Source organism: Lutzomyia longipalpis, chromosome 4, assembly GCF_024334085.1.
Source record: "Lutzomyia longipalpis isolate SR_M1_2022 chromosome 4, ASM2433408v1".
Classification (NCBI taxonomy): Eukaryota; Metazoa; Arthropoda; class Insecta; order Diptera; family Psychodidae; genus Lutzomyia; species Lutzomyia longipalpis.
In genome coordinates this window covers 13,668,775-13,691,687 of record NC_074710.1, presented here as the reverse complement: position 1 = coordinate 13,691,687, position 22,913 = coordinate 13,668,775, and the positions used below count along the sequence as shown (strand labels likewise).

The window sequence follows — 22,913 nt, the reverse complement described above, 5'->3', positions numbered from 1 at the left end:
ACTATTTATCAATCAAAAAAATCGGTTTATAGTAGGTAGTAGTAGAGTAAAACACCTGAAATATAAAATTGACAATAAAAGAAATATTAAGAAATACAATGAATAAAAGCAATGCAGTCATTTATTTTCTTATTTTAGCAATCTGTTTTTTTTTTCTTTTAAATTATGTTTAATACAAATATTAGATTTTACTCACAGTTTCATTTAATTCTCGGTAAATGTATGTTTTACTTTCATTTAAAAAAAAAGAAATGCACACTAATAAAAGATATTTTACTTTCTTGTTTGTACCTATTTTTTCAATAAATAATAAAATTTTCTCCTTGCATTGTGCATAAGTGCAAAGCAAGCAATATATTAGCTGTTTTTTACTTTATCGTTTTTTGCGAAATCTATGTTTTTTTTTCTTTTTTTTATTAGGATGACAGCTAGATAAATGTTGCCAATAAAGATTCTTCTACGTCTTAATTACTTTCAATTTTACCTTTAATTTTTTTATGTTTAAAAAAGCAATATTTTGTTGGTGACGTTACAATTTGTAATTAAACATAGATATAAATATATGTTTTTAATTCTAACATTTATTTATGTAAAAGTATATGAATTATATTAAGAACACATTGACAAAATAATAAAATATTTCTTTTTTTTTTTGTTAAAATAACGAAGGTTAGAAAATTCTATTCCGTATTAAGAGATCATTTTAAAATAAGTTATGGTCGTAAAGAAAATGGCATTGTAAGATATATCATCTTTCAGTTACTATTTTAATTATTATTGTGTAAAAGCAATATAATACAAAAAATACATTATTAGTTTTTTCAGCATAACATACTGCATAAAACCCATTAAACATATTTATTAAAAACTATAATTTATAGGATGAAGAAAAAAATTATGATTGTTAATCTCCCTACTTTTTTCATATTACATCAGGCAAGAAAAATTTTTTTTATGGAAATTTCCACCTTAATTAGGAAAACAATTATTTGGGAACGATGATTTGCTGATTAGAAAATAAAAGCATTATGTTCATGTTTGTGTTATTAATTAGGACATAATTTTGAATTTTTGATTTTATTGACTGGTTTAGAAAATATCTTTAAAGGAGGATCGCTTAAAAAATTTAAAGAAAAAAATTGAACGAAAATGGAAAGAAATATATGTATGTTTTGTTTGAAAATTAAGTCAGAAGTCATTCAAAAAATCTTTGAAAACCTATCATTTTCGGACTATCCCTTACTTTAATTTAAAATTTTAGTTTTGTGAATTAAATAAAAATGTTCCGACTTAGGTAATGGTTTAACCAGTAGATTAAAATCATATTCTTTGAATTACGTGAATACTAATTCGAAAAGTGTTTTTTTTTAGTATGTTTTTTAGTAGTAGATTTTAAATTTTGAATTTTCATTAAGGATATGCAAATTTTGTGAAATTATCTGGTGCTTAGTACACGATCCCACATCATTTCAAATAATCCCCCAATTTGGTAATTTTTTCCGTTTACTTCAACCAATAATAAGGTGTATTGAAATAAATTCCATCTCTTTTCTTGTACAGTATACACTTAAGTTTGTCTATTGTTCTGTACTTTTTTTCTTTTTTTTATTTCAAATTACGTCACAAAAAGCTATACATTATGTATGTTATATTTTTCTCTATAATAATTATCTGTTTTCCTTCCTTTTCATCTTCATTTAATAATAGTAAAATACCAATCTGTGTTTTATTAAATTCTCTATTATCTTTTTGTATTTAAAGATCTTTCCAAACGCGTTTTTTTTTCTATCCCATTTTTTTACTTATATTTTTGTCACAAAGGCAAGAAATTTTTATTATATACATTTTAATTCTAAAATTATGTACATACTATAGTTTATCTTTTACAAATTGCTAGCCGAGGTACACAAATGCTAGTGGAGCACATCTTTAGATTTTTTTATGTATTGTTTTTTTTGTAATAGCTTTGATAAATTTTTTTTTATCAAGTTTTAGTTCACAATATGCAAGATTATAATTAATTCTTGTATATTTCGATTAAGTAAATAGTTGACAGCCTGTGCATTATTCACTTTTCCATTAGCAACAATTTTGGCGTTCTTTACTTAATATTCCGATGTTTTGCATAATGTACATAATTGTTTTCAAATAAATAAAATTGATTATCCAATTAAAAAAAAATCTCATTCTATTTAGTGTAAATATTTTTTATATATATTCTCTTCTATATAAGATTGTTAACACCGCAAAAGCCCAACATTTTTTATATTTTTTTTCTTCATATATATTTTACTTGTATCTCTTTAATGTCTACATTTCCTCATTATAAATTTTTTTCGTCCCATTTTGAAACTAAACAAAAAAGACAAACTTATTAATTAATTTAAAAATCAATAAATATCAAATAAATACCTACAGTTTGCAATGGACTTTAGGTCTGCTTTTACATCTTTTCATCTTTCAATTATGTATATTCTCCAGTAGATATGTAGCCGGTTTCAATATGTATGTTTTAATCGTTTTCATCTAATATTATACTTGCAAAATAATTATTAGAAAAGACGTTTTTTTTATAAATACTCTCCTTATTAAAATAACAAAATAATACTTGTTTGATAAGAAATTTTCAAATATATAGGTACCAAAAACATCTCGTAATGAATGAATGTTACAAAATACAAACTTCGGAAAATAATCAGAACAAAATGTTCTGATTTGGATAAAGTAATAAAAAAAATCTCTTTGAAATTTCTTTTAACATTTACTTTGATAGTATATCCTTTCATTGAGAGCTCTAATACTAATATGTACTGAAGTTTGAAAAGCTCATATTTCAGCCGTGTATAATTACTTTTTAAGTCAGAATATGAGTTAGTTTTATTTCTTTTTATGTTTTTAATAAGAATCAGGTTTTTAAAAATATATTTTTGACTTTTTCTTTTCTCAGAATGTTTCTTTAACCCAATATTCAATATTACTTTCGTTATAATTTTAAAACAAGAATAATGAAAAGAAAAATCTTTTAAAAAAATCTTGTTGCAAAATTTACGGTAGTCTTGTTGAGTTTTTTCGATCTCTTAAATTTTATAATCACGTAGAGGTGTTTCTGAATATATACTTTTTGAATTTAGTAACGCAATGCTCATTGTACAATATCTCTTAGCATACAAGATAATTGCAATGTATATATCATTTTGTGATTTATATTTTGCATTTTAATTACAGAGTGAAGAGTGTGAACCTGAATATTTTATAAAACAAAGAAAAGTAAAAAGTCCTCAATATGGACTTGCACTGTATATAATTTTAAAAAATCATTTTAAAAAGAGAAATATTGCAATTATGTTTTATTATACGAGCATTCTTGATTTAATTTACTCCTATTATGCAATTTTTAAAAAAAAAAATATCTTCATCAATATAAAATATTAGGTATTTAAAAAAATAATAATAAAAACGTATTAAATGTTAAAAAATATGTATATAAATTAAGCGCAAATTATTGCCAAAATATAAATAATTTAAAATAGATATAACAAAAAAAATAAAATAAATAAAAATATCTTGTGGTTACGGACTTTGAGGATAAAGAATATTTTTCTTACTAATTAATGGAGACTGCAGGTGTCTGTGTGGAATTACTTCACGTTCTGTTCCCATGGAAAGTGGCCAGATTTCCTGAAACAATTATATGGAACGAAGATATATTTTCAATTTTATCCCTTTATTTTAATTTTTTACTGGCATTATTGACTTTTTCTTTTAAATATTGCGTAATTTTTATGCATTTTTTGCACGTAATATATAAGATTTAAATTGTATTCACATACAGTTGAAATTTTATAAATTAAGCTTATAATATATAAGTGATGCTTTTATGACAAGGTTAAAATTAATGTATTAAAATTAAACAAAGATGCAATTATTTTTATACTAATGTTTTCTCAAGCTTTTCTTCTCTTATGTGTGAGAAAGTAAGAAATTACGTCACTATTTTTTTTCAATTCTCAGTAGGTATATAATGTGACAAGCTAGTCTACCTGTAAAGATTGAGCTCTTTCTCAGGAACTAGCTTTGTCCTTTTTTAGAGAAAAAGTATTCATCAAGTTTTTTATCGTCGCACCTAAGCCTTTATTTGGTGTCTGCGTATCAGCTAGGAAACGATTTTCCGGATGAGCATCAAGACATTTCTGGTACCGCAACTGTATGGGAAAAATTATAGTGAAGAAATTAAAATTATTTTTAGTTTATTTTAATGTAGGATTTCAGCATATTAAGTAAGGAATGGTCCAATATAATTGTGTAAGCTTGAGAATTTTATGAGCAATTTACGAGCTCTATTCAATTTTTTTCTTTAAGGATTGATGTACATAAAGAACTGAAACTATTTTAACGCTAAAATCTTACATAAAAAATTTGTTTGAATGTACTTTATTTTTAATTATACGTCAATATTCAAAAACATACCTTACATGCTGCTTCAACGGTTTTGCAGAGAGCCCCACTTGAGGGTTCACATTGGAATACATGAACGACAAACTTATCTTGCGCTGTGTGCATTATGAAAGCACAATTCTTTACATTTTTGCCAATTCCAAGAAAGCTCAAATACCTCACACGACACTCCACCAATAGTCGAGAATCATCCTTTAGAATAAAAAATGCAAATATATGTAGTTCTTTCGAATTTTTTATCAAAAATATTAATTTAATTTTAGTTTTAAATGTTTTTTTTTAAATAAATATATTTTAATTTATAAAATGTATAATAAAGCAAAGTCAAATATTAAATATTAAATTTTGATAGACATCATGCATAGGTCTTTTCAAACTTACCCCAATCGTGTGTACACTTATCATACTAGGAGCTACAGACACGTTAACATGCTCGCATGTTTCTGGATTTGTGTGCTGTAGAACATATTCTATGGCATTGTTAAGAACTTCCATTCCAGTTGCTTGATTGACTTCCTGTGATCCCATATATTGTGCTTTTAATATCTTTTTTGGTTCTTCCATCGGTGTAGGAAAAGATTGCGCTAAAACATTCAAAAAAATATATTTATAAAATATTTTACAGAAAATAGCATTCAGTTTAAATAAAAAAGTAATGCTTACTATGTCGAACCCAACGACGATTCTCAGTGGGTAAGTCAGTAGGACGTATTGCAGATCGAGTACCATTCGAACTAGTTCCACTTGCATCCAGTTGCAATGAACGTTCTATCATTATTCTTTTGCAGATATCTCTGTAAATTTTATTACATTTTTTTTATGAATATTTCAGCAAAAATTATTTTCTTTAAAAATTTATAAAAATTAAAAAAAAAATCAACATACCGCAATGTGTTGGCTATTGTTCTCGCAGCTGTATCACATCGGAAGACATGACACATATGAATTCTAGTTAAACGATCTCTAGCCACATATGCAAAATCCCTAGAATGACATTATTTATGTAAAGAAGATTACGTAAAATAATTTTACTTATTTATTTAGCAAAAAAAGACTCACCTTTCCCTTCCATTGTCTCTTCCAACTCCCCAAACTCGGATGGTATGAATTGGTTGTGTATTGAGTATTGTCAAATTTTCTGGATCAATTAATTTTAAAGCACCTTCATCTAAGTCCATAAACAAATCCTTGCCCTATCGTGAATAATGGAGTAGAATATAAAAAAAACATATATTTCATTAAAAACTTGCTGGTAGTCATTTTAAATTTAATTTCAAAACAATTTAAACATGTACTACTTACATCGCCCCAACGTCCAACTACATCCAATAAATCATTTCTGCCAAGCGATAAATCCACAATGCATTTATTCACAGCTTTAGAAGAACGTTCTGGTGTTAAATCCTCTTCTGCAATTTCAACCCAGCCAAGAGATCGCACGGCAAAACGTATTGGTCTGTCTGACTCCGACTTCAATGGATAGCTGCGACGCCTGAAAAGTGTTTCAATTAGTTAAGTACTTTTCTAGCTTATATTCAGTTATTATGAGAAACTATGGTGATGGGAAAAATAATTAATGATTATGCAGATTTGTGAGTACAAATAACTTACTTAAATGCCAAATCTTCTTTACGTTTGCGCTCTTCTTCTTGATCAAGGGCTGAACTTGTATTGCTTCTAGTTACAGATACACTCTGACTTTCCTATAAAGTTTAGTAAAAAATATGAATAAGTTTAAATTAAAAATAGAAAAATTAAACACGGTGGGATAGTTTATGTGAATTTTACCTGCAATCGATTTTCTAAACCATCTTTGGTATTGTAGAAGCTTGTCATTGCAGATGAAAATGAGTAATTATTATTTGGGCTTTTGGTAAAACATAAAAATTGTTGCGGATTTGTTGATAGAACAGGCGTTTTTAATTCCTTCGGTGGATCTTTTGGCCAAATAGGTGGCTCCCTCTGAATTGTCCCGGACTTTATGTGCCAGTAGTAAGGTCCATCATTGTCTTAAAAAAATAGAAAAAGATATAATTGAAGAAAAATTATCAACAAAATTTGGAAAATTTGATATTTCTGACACAGTTTTGATCAATTTTTAAAGCTTTGATTTACCTTCGTGCTTTTCCCAACCTGGTGGTAAATCCTTATTAGCGTCTTTATCTTCGATTCCTTCTATTTCTTCTTTCCTCCCTTTTTCAACTTCTTCCTCATCATCATCAATATCTTGAACTCCCGCCTGGGCATATTCTCTCGATTCATGCAAACTGTCCTTTCTCTTATTTGGCAATGCATACAAATCATTTGAATTCATTGTTCCAGATATATGTCTTATTGAATTATCAGCTTTAACATTATTTCCTTCATCTTTTTTAGTTTCTTCATCTGATTTTAGTTTTTCCTCTGATGGCGATAAATCTATGAAGCTCCTTTTATCTGACGATCTGTTATCAATAATGTGAAAAACACCCATAAACGTTAATGATAATACGATTAAAATTATAAAATTTAAAAAAAATCAAAAAACTTACACAAATTTTTCCTTAATATCAATTCCAAGTGATCCTAAATCCATTCTACTGAAATCTTTACGGTTGTTACCTATGCAAGTAGATCCTTTTAATGAATTTTGTTGTTGTAATTCTGACAAAATTTCTTCATACAAATGAGAATTTCTTTCCATACGCTGTGGATCCATATGATAATTTGGATTTTCATAACTCATTAATCCATTTTCTGGAAGATAAGACAGATGTACGCATTATGTAAGCTTTTGATAGATTTAGTATCAAGTACGTAATAGTATTAAAAGTTATAATCCACTGCAAAACAATGCTAAAATATGGCATTTTTATTACTTTAAATGAATTTTTTCTAGATAAACTTTTTGTATACTACTTCACAATTACGCCCATTATTAAAAAAAAATGTAATAGTACCTAAATATATATCATCATCGTCAATGTTCTGTTGATTTGCCAAAGTAGCGATTGTCGCCATAGCTTTACAGACTTTAATCAATGAGGGTGGCGGCAACAGGGCCACACTCAATGGTGCTTGACTCAGGATTTCACCTGACAACATTCAAAATATAAACCACGTTGTATCTGAAAATGTAATGAAACAAATTATTCATTAAAATAAGAGCTCAAAATTTATTTTTTTTAATTCCTTTAAAAGTATTTAAAAACATGTATCCCACAGAAAATTCCAGTTTCATTACGGTAAATGGATTTTTTTACACCTTTTTTTTCAAAATTATTTGAATTTTTAAACAAATGTAATGATTTTTTTTTTCAAAAAAAGAACGATTTGTAAATGCTCAAGTAAGAAATTAACTGAACAATTTTTCTAAGGATATGAAAATATTCTTTCACTATAATAAATATTATATATATCGAGGGTTGCATTGTAAAACCGGCTAAGTCGGTTCGGAGCTCACACCGACTTAGCCGGTTTTACAATGCAGCCCTCGATATACAAGTTTTACTTACTAGGAAGTATGCAGATTAAACCATTTAATCATATTCTGAAATATAAAAAAAGAGAGAAAACAATTAAGGACAAGCAACAATGCGATAAATTAAGAGAATTTAGTGCAGAAAATTATTTTTTTACATTTTTTTTAAATGCGAAAATCTTAAGATCGACTACATTTTTTTCAATTATTTAGGTTAATGCTCTATAAGGGAGGATAATTAGTACCTACAATTTTTTTATTTATCTTTTTTTTAAAGAAAAACCTTTTAATTATTCTAAAAAAAATGCACCTTAACATTATTTGTGACTATGCATTTTAAAATATTCCGAATTAAATGCACAAACATTGGAAAATAGTGTTTTTCTGTTCTTCTACAATCATACATAGGTTAAATAAGAATTTATCCATAAAGAAAAATAATATATAAGTACATCTATCAATAATTAATTTTTGGACACCACAATTCATACGATATAATTACCACATTCTTATAGAATTACTTTTTCATTCCATTTTGTAAACAATAAACTACGAGCCCACCTCAATAAATAAAATCTTCACTCATTCATATATACATAGCTATATCTATACATATGATATATTTACTTTTCCGCCACCCCCTTACTATGTCTAGCAAACGTACATATATACATATGGGGAACTATATAGGAGATATACAATTTCACAGCTTAGATTTTTTACGTCTTCAACATCGTATGTTGGAAACATGTAGAAAACGAATCAAAATCGATATTGTTGTATGTAAGTTCTTTTAACTTGTGTTGTACATTAATTAAGCTTTCACAAGTCTATATAAAACATAAAGCATTGATTTTAAAAAGCTTTGAACTTTACATTTTCACTTGGTTGAATTATTATATAATATCACAAATGATTAATTTGCAATTTCGATTAAAGGAAAACACTTTTCAGTGGCAAATATAATTCGTAGTTTAGTTTATGTCCCGTACAGCGATGAAAAAAAGTATTCTTTTGCGGCGTTGAATTGAAAAAATGGATTTTTCCTGAACGAAACTTTTATCATTTTATATATACCTTTCACTATGACTCATTGGAGGAAAAATGAGTCCACCCTTAGAAAATTTCACAAAACTTGTTGAAAAAATGATCACTGTAACTCACGTATAGTACTAAACGGTTTAAGAAAACTTTTATGCCTTTTTTCACTGGGAAAAGTGTAATTTTAGTGATGATAAAGTAAAGTTTTTTATAAAAAGGAACACACCTTCAGGAAAAGGATGTTCTACGCATTCAATGGCTAGAGACATTTTGAAATCGACTCAAACCTTAGTGGAGCATATTCCAGAACATCAGTGACGCAGAAAGAGTGCGATATAGAACTCTATTTCACTGAGAACGGCGCAACTAAATTTTCTTTCCAATGTGACGTCATAGGAAAACTACATAATTGCATAGGAATATATGTATATACAAAGAAAATGCTACCTATCCTTATGTAAGAAAGTACATTCATATTTAATACATGCAGCAAATGTTCCCCATAAAAAAAGAGACAAAAAGCGGCTAGTTTCACGAAAAAGTTGATTAAAAATTACTACCTTTTCTTACATTTTATTAAGAAAAATTATCTTGAATTCGAAATTTCTTTTTTTTTTTATTTTAATAGGTATTTGTAATTTATGTTTTGTAGCTCTATGAATTAAGATCTTTTTTTTATTAATTTTCAAAGTCAATATTATGCCCTTCTTCTCCAAAAACTTTCTTGAGTATCAGTTTTCATTTTGAAATTAATATGCAAGAAATCCCTAGAAGTGCAAAAACTAACGTACTTATCTAGAAACAGGATAATAATAAATTTTCAAAGTAGGTATATCGATAGTGGAAAAGCAAAAAAAAAGCGGCGTGAATTTATTGATTTGCAACCCTCTCTTTCACCTATGGACACTATGTATGTACCTAAAATCGTAAAATGTACAGACAGGCTGATTTGGAAGAGGAAAGAGAGTTATATTGAATTTGTGATAAAACTTTAGTTCTTAAATATCAAACTCTATCTGTCGCAAGAAAAAGTATGCAATATGTGGGAATATTCTTCTCTACATTATACCCTTGTATGAATATGTTATCCTTTTCACACGTTTGGGGAAAAATAAGTATTCCTATGTATAAAGATTTATACTACGTTTGCGCAAAAAAGAATATGGAGAACGTGCGGAAGCATAAATGAAAATGAAATCATGAGATAGTTTTTTTATTAAAATATTTTTAAGCCAATAAAAGAGGTGCAGAAAATGCATTTGAATTCTAAGTAAACCTACCACAAAAATCTAAATAAATAGGTAGGTAGTCGATGGATCAATATCATAACATGAAATGGTGGTATCACTACATATACAAATTCACGTGATAGTTGCAATTTTCCCAATTTTCTTTTCACCAAACTAAAGTTATTTAATTGACACGAAGGTATTTTACACACAATTTAATTTATTTTTTGGAAACATAGGACAATTAATGAACATTTTAAATTACAGTCTTTTCTTACCACCCTCATGTTCGGTGATTCATCCCTATCAAAATTGTTCCATAATATTGAAGATCTTTTGCGCAGAATCAACATTTAAATATAATTTGTTAACTATTCTATAACGTTCACAATTAATCAAAACAGATATTTTTTATAAAAAAAAAGTTGTCCTATTCGTTTTGAAGTAGGCAAATTAAAATATTTAAAAATCTAGAGTAGTTTATCCGAATTTGTATGGGAAAATCCCTCATTCGAGAAAACAATAAGGATTCGTGAATCTTGTAATTGTAGACGATCGAATGATAAATCGATAGTGACGTCATTCTTTGCATTTTTATCAAATTTTTACAACTGAAATATATGGTAGAAAATGGAAGGTCTCTTTTACAATTTCTTATTCTTTTCAGATCCTCTATTAAAAGATTATGCGTATTCCGATTATTTCCTTCAATTAGAGAAGAATTCTTTTTATACAACGAATAAATTCCTTTGTTAATTTTTCCTAATTTACGTAAAATTATTAAAATTGCAAAATTATTTTTAAATTAGGTTCACTGAATGAAATTTTTTTTCAATCCTTAATAATTTTGTATTGAATTCATTTTGAGACACGAAAAAAGTAGGTACCTACCTATTAAAATATTCTTTTTTTAAATTTTTCCTTTCATTCTTAAATCTAATTCTTTGATCTTAAAATTATTTATAAATTCTTAGATTAAAATGAAAAGATCCTTTCATATTTTAATTTATACAAACGCCTCGACGCCTCATAATTCAGAATTTCTAAAATTCTTGATAAAATTCTTCTTCATATTACTACATATATAGCAAAGTATATATAGCATATATATAACCACAGTCCTATATACATATCATTCATTGGAAATTGTGAAAATCTTTCCTATTTTTTTCCATTAAGTTAATATTAGAATTGGAAATCGTTCTCTTAGATTTTAATGAATTATTAATTCGTTCATTCAAATTGATCTTTTATTTAGAAATTCTTGAATAAAAAGTTATTTTATACAAATTTTAAAAATTACTTAAACTTTATTTTAACACTGTCTATCGTCAATTTTCACTACCCACCTGTTAATATGTAGTTTGAACAATAAAAAAAACTCACTAATAATTTTAATTTGAATGATTTTTCTATTGAAAAAATATTTATCCTTCAGAAAAAATAATCTTCTTCTTAGTTTTTTCTACGTTTTCTCCTGAATTTTCAATGAAGTTTCAATCATTGAATGTTTCAATGATGTTTTATTGATGTTTTTGTACGAGAGCGTGAGAAATACTTTCCTCTCACTCTGGCATTTTGTGTAGGTAGATTTTTTTAGTGTGTGCGTGCGGAAAAAATTTTGAAAATTAATTTTTGCAGGAAAAACTCATTTTTGGGACGCCAAAAGTTGGCGGGTGGCTCAGGGGGGCCCAAAGTTCGTTCAATAAAAATTTGGTGGCGCAACTCCCCGGATTTTTTTGTGGAATTTGCACGACTTTTTCTGGCGCGAATTTTGAGACTTTTGAACTGGCGATGCCAAACGACGCGGCGTCGCTTCCTGGTCACAAAAAAGGTAATTTCGCTGGAAAATTCGGCGGAAAACGCGAGAAAATTGCAAAAAACTGAAATTGTGAGGGAGACAGTAACAGTGATGTGCACCGTCTCATTTTCTCTTATACAAAATGTACCAAAAACTTCCAGTACTGGTGGTGGCTTTTGGAACTACATTTATGGCGCCAATTTCAAAAAGTAATCAAAAAAGCATAAAATTTATATGGGGGCGCTCCGAAGGGGGGCTCTGAGGCAAAAATTAATATCGTTGATGAAAACCGTCTGGTATCAGTAGTCTATGTACCAATTTTCGTCGCGAACGGTGTAGAAATGCATAGCTGATTTTACAGTGTAGCGTGCATATGTTTAGTGTTGTCATACTTTGACAGCGTTGACGAGGAATTTAGGGAGTTTTTGGAAAAAAAAAACAAGAAAAACGCCTCCCCCAGTTCACTAAACTGTGTTTTCATCTACTAAAATTGCCCGTGGGAAAGTCATGTTAGGTAAAAACGGGGCTTCTTCATCTAAAGTACGAACTCTGGGTGGAAAGTCTATTCCTGTGCCATCACCACCTGATTCCGGAACCACATTGCCTCACCTGAAGCCACAAGACAATAGTAAAATTCTCCCAAAAATACACACCGCTCTATCGAGACCTCAGGATTCCTACCTGCCCACGGAGGATTTGGATGGCATTCAGTTGGAATTGGAAAATCTCCTATCTACTGTGGCACTGAGATACAGATACCTCAAAGCTGAATACGAAATTCTCGATAAAGCCGAAGAACGTCGCGATAAGAAGGGTAAATTTATGGAAAAGGATCCATCTTCACCGGGGAAACGAAAGAAGTTTGATGAGAAGAACAAACGGGATGGTCCTAGCAAAATTATGCTGAGTGGTCAATCGAAAATTTCCAAATTGAAACCTCATCAAGTGAATTCACCGGCACAACACACAGACGACAGCCTTGATGATATGCTGCAGTATCATGGAAATCAAAAGGATAATCCCAAGCTCTCATTGCCCCGGAATGATACACCTAATAAGTTTTGGCTATCAGTAGAACCATACTGTATGCCACTAACTCATGAAGATATCCGTTTGTTGGATGACCTAATTGAGGAATATTCGGACAATCTCATACCACCAATTCCTGAGCTAGGACCCCACTTTACCGATCAATGGGCTAATGATGATATAAAGGATGAGCATTACAATAAAAATAAATCAAGACTCTCCACGGTGTCAGGACTTGTGAAGAAAAGCGAGAGACCAATGTAAGCTTAAGGGTTACTACTTGGTATGAAATATTTCGTGTTTTATATTATTATTTTTTTGTTTTTAGGGGAGACAACGTTACTGGTCCATTGACACAAAGATTAGTCTCAGCACTAATGGAGGAAAATCTCATGCCAGATAATGTGACCACAAGTGCTGAGAACAGTAACAGCGGGTCTGATAATACTTCATCGGATTTTGTCAGCAATCGCAGCTCTTTGCTATCGCTGAAGAATGGTATTTGCATTGAAAGGCGCGTACGGAAAGAGCTCATTGATCAAGGAATTCTCGATCCAGATGATTTCCCACGAGATGATGAAATTTTGTCAGAGATCAAAAGAGTGAGAACCGAATTGTCTGCAATTGCAGAGTATAATGGCAATGAATTGAAAAAGCTTTACAATCTTGCCAAAGATGAAATGCGACGATTGGAATTGAAGAGAAAATTGGATTCTATTGATCAAGAGGTAATGTTCTAATACATCCTGTTCTATATTGGATAATATTGCAAGAATATTTCTTTTAATATCATTTTACAGATAATTGAAACGTACAAAAGGAATGTGGCAGCAAAGCAAAAACGTCGAGAATTAACAAAACAAGAGCGTGATGACATTTTTCGCCTTACGGAAGAACAAAAGAAAGTATCTGATCAACTTGAAGCAATGCTTGCACCTGGATTAAATATTCTTAGCAAATAATACTTACAAATGAAAAAAAAAATACAAATACCACAATTTCTAAACATTTGGATTTTGGACTGCAGTTTACATGTTCATCATACACACATAAATATGTTGTAGCGTAGAGCTGTGGGAGAAATAAAAATTGGAATATTTTGCAATAGATAAACTGTTAAACACAATGATCTCTACTAACATCTTCGCAGTGGGCTCTCTCTCTCTCAACGTAGGTAAGCTATTATAATTTTTTTTTCTTGTGCACAAACGACCAATAATACTTGCAAGGTTTTGCAGACGCACCTTTAGAGTGAATTAGCATAATTATGTCAATGCACATTATATAATATTTTGTCTATAAAGCGTACAAACTTTGTGAGTAAACTTTCAGTCTCTAGCTGACGGTTAGTGTGAAAATTGAACCAACACAATGGTAATGTTTAGGATAAATCTTATTGTGACCTTAATTGTTCAAGTGATTGACTAAAATATTGTTAAAAATGGATCACATTGTAAAAGAAGTGTTTTATTTTCTTCCAAAACACTTTTAAATTTTTAAGTTTTTGATGATTAATTTATTATACAAGATAAAGGGAATTCATCATTCTTTTTTTCCTGATAAATTTTCTATAAGATGTCTAGTTTTAAAAAAATCTTGTGTGTTAAGAATTTTCACGTGAAGCATAGAACTTATATTTGTTTATTTATTATTATTTCCTTTTCTTTTTCTTTTATTGTAGCATTTAAAATTACTTTTACTGGCAATAGTGGGAACAGTGTTTGCGGGTCAACCTGTACCCATTCTGCATCAGAGCCAAGCAATGAATGATGGTGAATACAAATACTCATATGAGACTGATAATGGTATAGCTGGTCAGGAGATTGGTGAAGGTGGAAAATATGCCGCTGGAAATGGACAATGGATCGCAGATGATGGTACACATGTTTTCTACGAGTACACAGCCGATAAAGATGGTTACCGTGTTAGAGGATCTCATGTACCACAAATTCCGGAATATATTCAACGAAGTCTGGACTACATTAGAGCACATCCTCCGAAAGAAATATAAATTTTAAAATAAAAAAAATGAAATAATTATATTCATTTCTATAAATAAGACTATTATTATAAATAATAAATTCTATAATTTATATCATTTAATATTGATATTAGCATAATGTATACCATCTTATTTCATTGACATTTCGCACCTAGTCGCTTTTGGATATTCTTTTCTTGTAATTTTCTATAAAGGTTAAAGTGCGTTTCTCTTCACAAATTTCCTGCTGAAGGTCAACATGAATATAAATTTTTACGAGTTTCCAATTCGACTGTGTCATCTTAATCACCACGTAATATGCGGCAAGGGAAGTTTGGAAATTAATTTAATTTGTTAATGAACTATAATAAAATTTAAAGTTCATTGAACTTTTCAACAACAACAAAAAATTAAATTAATTACCTAAAGCTTTCTTCTGAGAATTTTTTCAATTAGGACGTTTTTTTTAAATTTAACATTGCATTCAAAGTTAATTAATATCTTTCTATGGGAATGAGATTAAAATATCCTTGAGATTAATTTTAATTTATCTCAAACATCTCAAATTTAAGATATTTTTAACTCCTTAGGACCAATTCCAAATTTTAGCTATGTTTATTTTTGCTTTTTGAGACAAAATCTAGGCAGGATTATGTCTTTATGGTCCTTGTACACTTTGAGATTACCAAAAGACATCCCCAAGAACTTACAAGAACAGTAAGGATAAAAAATCAAAAATCGGATTTCTTAACAAAAATGTCTTATTTGAGCTCAAGGAAACTTTCAAGAAAGTTTTTAAGGTCCGTAAGGATTTCAGCGTGTGCCACACGCTGAAATCCTTACGGACCTTAAGGGGTTAAGCCAAATTTTGATCTCCGTGGGAGCAGAAAAGAAAGAAAAATTGTGTTCCCTGCTTTCGTGCTAAAAATTGACCAAAACAAAAAAGAATATAAATAAATATCAATACAAATAATACAAATAAATGTAAATTACAATATTTGAATTTATCTAAATGAGTTAATTGAGCAGGGTCCGTATTATTTAACTCTCCGAGTGCTGGGAGGCCCATAAAAACTGTTCAGCCACCTAGCACTCGGAGAGTTACATAATCCAGGCCCAGTTTTTCATCGAGTCCAAGATTAAGGTGCAGAACAGTTATGAGTAATAAATGAGTAAATTTTCTCTCCTCGCAGATCCTATTATAGAGTTGCTGCAGTATTTTGGATTTGCGTTTGATTGACTTCTTTATGGGCTGTAGAGCATTTTACTTTTTCCATTAAAGTCCTTGAAGAATATCTACACGGAACTTTCGATGCTTTGTGGCCTGGATACGTCTGTTCACTTCATTCAATTTGAAACGTAGGAAGATTAGTGAGATGTATTTTATGATGTCCTCTCGGTGCCATGATGGAAACACAATTTTGGCGTTCTTACTCAGTGACTTAGAAATGAATTGATTTTCTAGTGGAACCTGAGTTAGATCAATCAATTCGTTCGTCAATTTTTAAAGAATTTTTTTCGTCATTTTTTGTAATTGGCCTTCCCAATGGATTCTTTGAATCTTTTGAGCGGCTATTCATAATCTCAAAAGTTTAATTTATAGCCGCGAATCATTTTGCTGTTGAATTCGCAATTGCCTTGTCCTTCTCTTCGAAGCAGTCGAGTACTAGTGCAGTACTTATAGCAGCAACAACTTTGGCACTAAACACTTGGGTTGCAAGCTTCACCTTTATTTTTTCAAAATTAGAGGGATACAAGTGCTTTTCTGTTATATCGTATGTAGTGCGTACAAAACTGTATTCAATTCTATAGAGTTTAGTCAACCATGACACAATTTTCGTGCTCCAAATTTATCAAAAAACTTTGGTTTTATTATTTAAACTTTTATAAATAAAGTTATGGTAATCTCTAAAATTAAAAAAAGAAACTTATTTTGGGAGTCTGAAAATTTTCTTATCATTTTGGCTCAATCAAATTCATTCTTAATTTAATTTTACAGTCATTAGGTATAGTATCCCACATGATGTCTTGTTTTTAATTTTTTTCTTTGATTTTATAAGAATATTAGTGAATTGTTTCTGAGAAGTGATTATTATATAAAAGAACGATCGAAAAGAATAAAATGAATTAATGTGAAAATTGTTGATGAGAATTTTGCTTGGTGAACTCATCATTTATATTGCTAAATTAAGATAGAAGAAAATTAGGGAGTGCGCCAATTTTGACCTAAAATAAAAAGTGAAAACAACGTTATGTAAAACACCAATGTAATTTATAGTTTAATCTAGTATTATTATTTAAGCTTAAGACTTAATGGTGAAGGTATTCTGATTAACACCAATGCGTTATTAGATCAATTAAGCAAAAAACCCTCCATATTTCACGCCATTCTGATTTTTAACATCATGTGAATATTTTCTTTCAGGATATGCGTCTTGAATTCTCACAAAAAAAAAGACTAACAAAAGAATGTTAGGTAATTTTTTATGTTGCAAGAATCAGGATTGATTTCACACAGTTTCACAAATTCCATGGATAAAATTAAAATATATAGCTCCCACAGGTCTGCGAGTGATAGCTATAAAAAAAAATTTAGCTTCTCTTATATTGATCTTCTATAAGCAACAATAATGGTATTATAAAGGCAGACGAATTTTGTCAAGATGAAAAAAAAAGAGTGTGTATATAACCCAGTCGATGGGGCAAGTTGTAATTTATGTTCTATGATATTTTAATGGAGATGATTAGAAACTGAAAATCGGGTTCTTCCCACCCTGTTTCTCCAGTTGTTTGTCGAGTCAGGGATTAATATAAAAGATCACTGTTGCCCATAGGATTCTATCAGTTTGGTCAGTAGCACACCCAGGACAACACACTAGCAACCAGAATGAAGACTTTTGTAAGTTTTTTTTAATTAAAAAAAATATTCTGAATAAAAAGTAAAAATTCTTACTTTTCCCCAATTTTGTGCATCAACAGTTGATTTCTCTGGCTATTATTGCCACCACATCAGCAGCAGTTTACACACCAACCGAAGTTGTACGTCAAGTGCAGGATATTAATGTTGATGGAACATACCAATATTCATATGAAACCGCAAGTGGAATTGCTGCTCAGGAATCTGGAGTTGGTGGTGAAGTAGCTGAAGGAAGTGCCCGATGGGTAGCTCCTGATGGTACCCCCGTAGAATTCACATACCGTGCCGATGCGAATGGATATGTTGCCACTGGTAGCCATGTTCCAGAAACACCCGAATACGTTTACCGTGCTATCGAGTGGATTCGTTCTCATCCAGTCTATGAGGACAAATACAAGGTGCCAACATACAAATACTCCGACTCCGTAGCCCATGTTCCAGTTGTTCCCGTCGTAACTGCCAAGCCCGTTGTTACACCCACATTCAGCACTGTTACACCATTTGTGCCCGTCGCCCCAGTCAACAAAGTCTACAAACCCGTGGAGTTCAAATACAAATCCCCAGTTTTCCCAACAGTTAAGCCCTCTGTTACCGTCTTCAAGCCCGTCACATACACAGCACCCACTTTCTCAAGCAAATTTAGCCATGTTTAGTTTTTTTAATTAAGACGAATTGTTCATGTAATCTCCCCAAATTCTGGTTGCAGTAAATTCTTTTTTGTTCATTTTATAATAAACAATAAGAACGTTAATATATGGAAGTTTTTTCAATGAACTAAAGAAGTTTTCTTGCTAATTGATAGAAGAAGAAAATTCGTATCTGTCTGTGGCAAGTGAACTATTACGAAACGGCTGGGTCGATCCTGATGAAATTCAGAATGAAGTTAGTCAGTTCCAATTACCAAAGTGAAGTGAGTTCGATTCTCGTGTTGGCAACATAAAAATATAATTTTAGTTTTATTTCGAAAAGTATCATATTTATTCGAGAATATTTCATAAAGTTTACAGAATAAAAAGCGAAATTATGATATTAAAATGCAAAAATTTGTTGCTTTTCAATCTTACATTTGTATCCAATAAAATATTCTTAACTAGTCTTGAAGTACGTTTAAAAAATAAAAGAGAATTTGCAGTTAAAAAAGAACTTATACATTTATCATGTTTTATAAATTGAAAAATAATATAATTTATAAAAAGTAGACATTTAATCTTTGCTTTTGTGGGTGAATTTGGTGAATTATTTCTTTTTGCTCTTCCCCAAGGTGAGAGTATGATGTGAAGCTGTTAGCTGTGCCTTACGTCGACTGAATTCAACAAATTCCTCTTCCAACTTCTTACGAGATTCCTCAAGTTTCCTCTTATCTTCGGCATTATCCTTCTTCAATTTATCAAATTTAGCATGCAACTCCTTTTCATTTTCCTTAAGTTCAGCCTCCTTCTCCTTCACCCTCACCACAAACATTTGACGCATCTCATCTTCCTTTTGCTGTAGCTCAGCCAAGTGATTGGAACGTTTTGCCTCGAATGTTTGCTGGAATGATACCGGCTTATTGTCGCTGTCAACATCAGTGAAGCCCATCTGTTCCAAGCGCTTCTGCCGGTACAATTCGTAGTGTCGTGTATGTGTCTTCTCGCGCATATCCTCCATATTTGTCCGAATAAGCATCTCCCGGAGCTTCACAAAGTCACAATGACTCTCATTCTCAACTTGCACCGAACCCCAAATGTACTGACGTGCACGAATTTGCTTATTTCCAATACGAATAAAATCCGTACTTCCCACAACGGCAAATGGTACATGAGCATTCATGGCGGTATTCACTTCGGAAACCGACTCATCGTCTGTGGGAAATTGATAAATATGTACCCCATTGGCATGGAGTTCATCAATGATTTTTGCTTTGAATTTCTGCAGCTCAGCCTTGGACACTGAATCAGCTTTTGCAATTATGGGAATGATATTTACTTTTGTATCCAATTTCTTCATACAAACAAGATCAATTGATTTCAAGCCATGTCCTAAAATTATATTTTAAAAGAAAATCACATTAATCAATTTGGGAATGGAAACAATTAAATGTATGAAAGTATGAAACATTCAAACTTCAAACAATTTTAAAAATTAATGAATGGACCATAACATAAAGTGATTAAATAAGAATATTAGATCATTATACCTGTTGGACAAATGAAGTATAGACAGGCATGAATGCGTGTATCATGGTAAGTTGGTAAAGATCTCTTAATCTTCAATTCCTCCTGAAGATGAGCCTCAAATTGAGCATCAATATAGTCCACAACGGCTTTAAATGAATCGTCTTTGTTTATTTGATCACCATATCCAACTGTATCGCAAATGGTGAGCTAGAAAAAATAATATTTTTAATGTAATTTTGTAAAGGAATTTTACAATTTAAATGTCTAAACCTAGCAATTAAATAAGATTTTACGTACTACTAACAATAAAACAACTTTTTTATATAATCTATTAGATCTATTAATTTATTAAATACCTATTAAAGTTGTGAAGTATTTCATAACTTATTAACTCAATTAGAATTTGACCATCTAGGAACAATTTAAAAATTTCGAAAGAATTACAATTTAAACATTTTCAGGTTCTAAAATGTTATTTGAAGCTAATAGGAGATTGAATTAAGTCCAGCTTAGTCCGTTTCTTAAGCTAGGCATGCGCTCTTAAATCTAACTTTATGCTGAAGTTTTTTTTTTTTAATTCAGGCTTAAACTAGTTTTAAATAAGGTCTGGCTGAATATGAGCTGAATGCATTTTTTGAATGATTTTTTTTCGTAATTTCGATGCATGTAGACGGTAAAAATATTCACCTGGTCATCATCGTGCTTTAAAATTGGTAGAAATTATCCAAAAATGAATTAAGATTCGATTTAGTCTGACTTAACATTGAAACTTTAAAAGACTTATCTGAAAAATCTTGCGTCCAGCCTAAAATATTAGGCCTAGTCTGCAAAACTTAGGTCTAGCTTAGAAACTTAAGCCTGATTAAAAAAAATTAAGCCTGATTGAGGAAACTTATTTAGTCCTAACTTAAAAACCTTAAACCTGACTTTGTTGTGATTTTATATCTATCAACATAAGAGAATTGTACAATAGAGCATTCTATTTTATGTATGCCATCGCAAATACTCCGTTATAAAACTCTAGTATTCCCTAATGCACTGATTAACAGTTTTTCGAGATTTTTATTTATAAGAATGCTTATGCGTCTTGTACGTGATGTCATGACGATACGGGATTTATTATTTTCAATTAAGTTTAATTAAATCAATCGACTGAGTTACAAAAGTAATGTTTATTGATTCGGAAAATTTTTTTTTAAAAATTTTCAATATCACTTACCTTCAACTTTACATTACTCTCCTGTAATTCGTAGGTGTTTGATTTTAGTTTAACATTTGGTAGGGAATGAGGACTCGGAGATGACTCAAAGTTAGTATTGAATAGAGTATCCATGAGCGTTGACTTTCCCAATCCCGTCTCTCCGATGCACATGATGTTGAATGCAAATCCATTTTGGACACTCTTGTTAACCAATTGATCAGGCAAACTATCGAAACCAACATGGCCAGCCAATTTAAGTGTCCTCAGCTGATTTTCCAACATCTGCAAGAGTAAATCAAACAATTTAATAAGGAACTTATGTACTCACAAACTGATCTTTCACTAATCTTTCGTCAAATAAAAATAGACACGACGATCCGGCATAAAGAATGCAGAAAGAATCATTGTTTAACATACTAACCTATTATTAAAGAAATATTAATATTCAAAACATAGGATCAACATAACTGTTCGACCTTTTATGAATTTTCTTACATGTAATTTGCAGTTGGTGGAATCTTAAATTTTATTATTGTCTGATTGTTGTAAGAGAGAATGACCTACATAAATAAATATTTTTCCCTTTTTTTAGGGAAAATACAGAAAATATAAATTATTTTGTGAATTTAGTATAATAATTTATAATACAAGTAGCACTGGACCTACATTCTTAAACTTTTGAGGTCAAAAATTTAAAATTTTAGAAAAAATCTATTTTTAATTCATTTAAAAAACTTAAAAACCTATTGGATTACCTATTAGTTCTACGTTAGATTTATTTATTATGTTTAGATTAGACTCTGTTTAAGTCAATTGTAGGAATAGCAGCTAATAAAAGCTTGCCAAAAAAAATTAGGAGAGAGTAGAAAGTGCATAATATTGAAGAAAAAAAAAGAAAATTGTTTGTTTAGTTAGTTACCCTAAATCTAGTGGATCTAGTATAGGTAAAGGTCTAGTCTAGATTATGCGAAATATCCCTAAAGCCCTTATTTTTAGAGCAGCCCCTTTTCTACTAGGTTACATAGATTTTGGTAGTTCTTAACTAATGAATCATCTAAAATTACTGTAACATAACTTAAGCTTACTAACGTATAGGGATGGTTTTAAGCAATTCGAAATTAATTTCAGATGAATTTTGAATCAATTTACATGTTTTGGAACAATAACAAAGTAAAAATCACGTCAAAAAAGAAAGCAACGCCCTAGAAATTAATTTTCTAAATCGTTTTCTTTATGCACTTTGAACATTTCCTTTTCACTTTGTATTTTAAGAAAAAACTAGGTATTAATGTATTAACTAACTGAATCTGTTTTAAAGTACAATGTAGATTTCACTTACTTTTCCAACTGCACAAACTTCTGCAGACGCCATTGCTGAAATTCCACAATTCACAATGAAATGAAAATATATTGCACTTTATGTTACCGGAGAAGCTGAAGACTTTCACGAAAACCTAACGAACTTTTCCGAATATCACATAAAACCATATAAAAAATCTACGGGGAAATTTTCCACAGGCTACTGAAAAAATTAATTTTTTTTTCACCTGTTTGGTCGATTTATTAGATTTTATGGATTTAATCGATAAAAGTTTTCTTATAGCTCTTATAGAAATAATTATTTAGATTTTTATATATCAGAA

At 30.1% G+C, this 22,913-nt stretch overlaps 5 protein-coding genes across 9 annotated transcripts; 3 read left to right on the top strand and 2 right to left on the bottom strand.

The window, feature by feature from the left end:
• Window positions 1-103: 103 nt before the first annotated feature.
• Window positions 104-11,663, bottom strand: LOC129796477 (protein Fe65 homolog). Of its 5 annotated transcripts, none has more exons than XM_055838445.1 (15): window positions 11,535-11,663; window positions 7,950-7,984; window positions 7,395-7,562; window positions 6,987-7,191; window positions 6,571-6,899; window positions 6,244-6,464; window positions 6,067-6,158; window positions 5,758-5,947; window positions 5,515-5,648; window positions 5,341-5,439; window positions 5,119-5,249; window positions 4,837-5,039; window positions 4,468-4,647; window positions 4,041-4,202; window positions 104-3,678 (listed from the first exon to the last, which is right to left on the bottom strand). In XM_055838445.1, the coding sequence occupies exons 3-14, from the start codon at window positions 7,537-7,539 to the stop codon at window positions 4,062-4,064; spliced, it is 2,070 nt and encodes a 689-aa protein (XP_055694420.1). In that variant the 5' UTR covers window positions 7,540-7,562; window positions 7,950-7,984; window positions 11,535-11,663; the 3' UTR covers window positions 104-3,678; window positions 4,041-4,061. The 5 variants fall into 5 exon arrangements, with proteins under 5 accessions (XP_055694420.1, XP_055694421.1, XP_055694419.1 ...); XM_055838446.1 differs by lacking the exon at window positions 11,535-11,663 and adding an exon at window positions 10,237-10,390; XM_055838444.1 differs by lacking the exon at window positions 11,535-11,663 and adding an exon at window positions 8,993-9,218.
• Window positions 11,664-11,752: 89 nt separating this feature from the next.
• Window positions 11,753-14,120, top strand: LOC129796490 (transcriptional adapter 3). The gene is made up of 3 exons (XM_055838479.1): window positions 11,753-13,275; window positions 13,344-13,743; window positions 13,816-14,120. The coding sequence occupies exons 1-3, from the start codon at window positions 12,494-12,496 to the stop codon at window positions 13,975-13,977; spliced, it is 1,344 nt and encodes a 447-aa protein (XP_055694454.1). The 5' UTR covers window positions 11,753-12,493; the 3' UTR covers window positions 13,978-14,120.
• LOC129796511 (pupal cuticle protein-like) lies at window positions 14,080-15,052 on the top strand. Its single transcript, XM_055838517.1, has 2 exons — window positions 14,080-14,185; window positions 14,697-15,052. Exons 1-2 carry the CDS (start codon window positions 14,141-14,143, stop codon window positions 15,024-15,026), a joined length of 375 nt encoding a protein of 124 aa, XP_055694492.1. The 5' UTR covers window positions 14,080-14,140; the 3' UTR covers window positions 15,027-15,052.
• Window positions 15,053-17,708: 2,656 nt separating this feature from the next.
• LOC129796503 (pupal cuticle protein-like) lies at window positions 17,709-18,687 on the top strand. The gene is made up of 2 exons (XM_055838507.1): window positions 17,709-17,895; window positions 17,976-18,687. Exons 1-2 carry the CDS (start codon window positions 17,884-17,886, stop codon window positions 18,564-18,566), a joined length of 603 nt encoding a protein of 200 aa, XP_055694482.1. The 5' UTR covers window positions 17,709-17,883; the 3' UTR covers window positions 18,567-18,687.
• A 180-nt stretch (window positions 18,688-18,867) lies between these two features.
• On the bottom strand, window positions 18,868-22,788 carry LOC129796492 (septin-2). The gene is made up of 4 exons (XM_055838481.1): window positions 22,610-22,788; window positions 21,289-21,552; window positions 20,090-20,276; window positions 18,868-19,931 (listed from the first exon to the last, which is right to left on the bottom strand). Exons 1-4 carry the CDS (start codon window positions 22,640-22,642, stop codon window positions 19,150-19,152), a joined length of 1,266 nt encoding a protein of 421 aa, XP_055694456.1. The 5' UTR covers window positions 22,643-22,788; the 3' UTR covers window positions 18,868-19,149.
• Window positions 22,789-22,913: the final 125 nt, after the last annotated feature.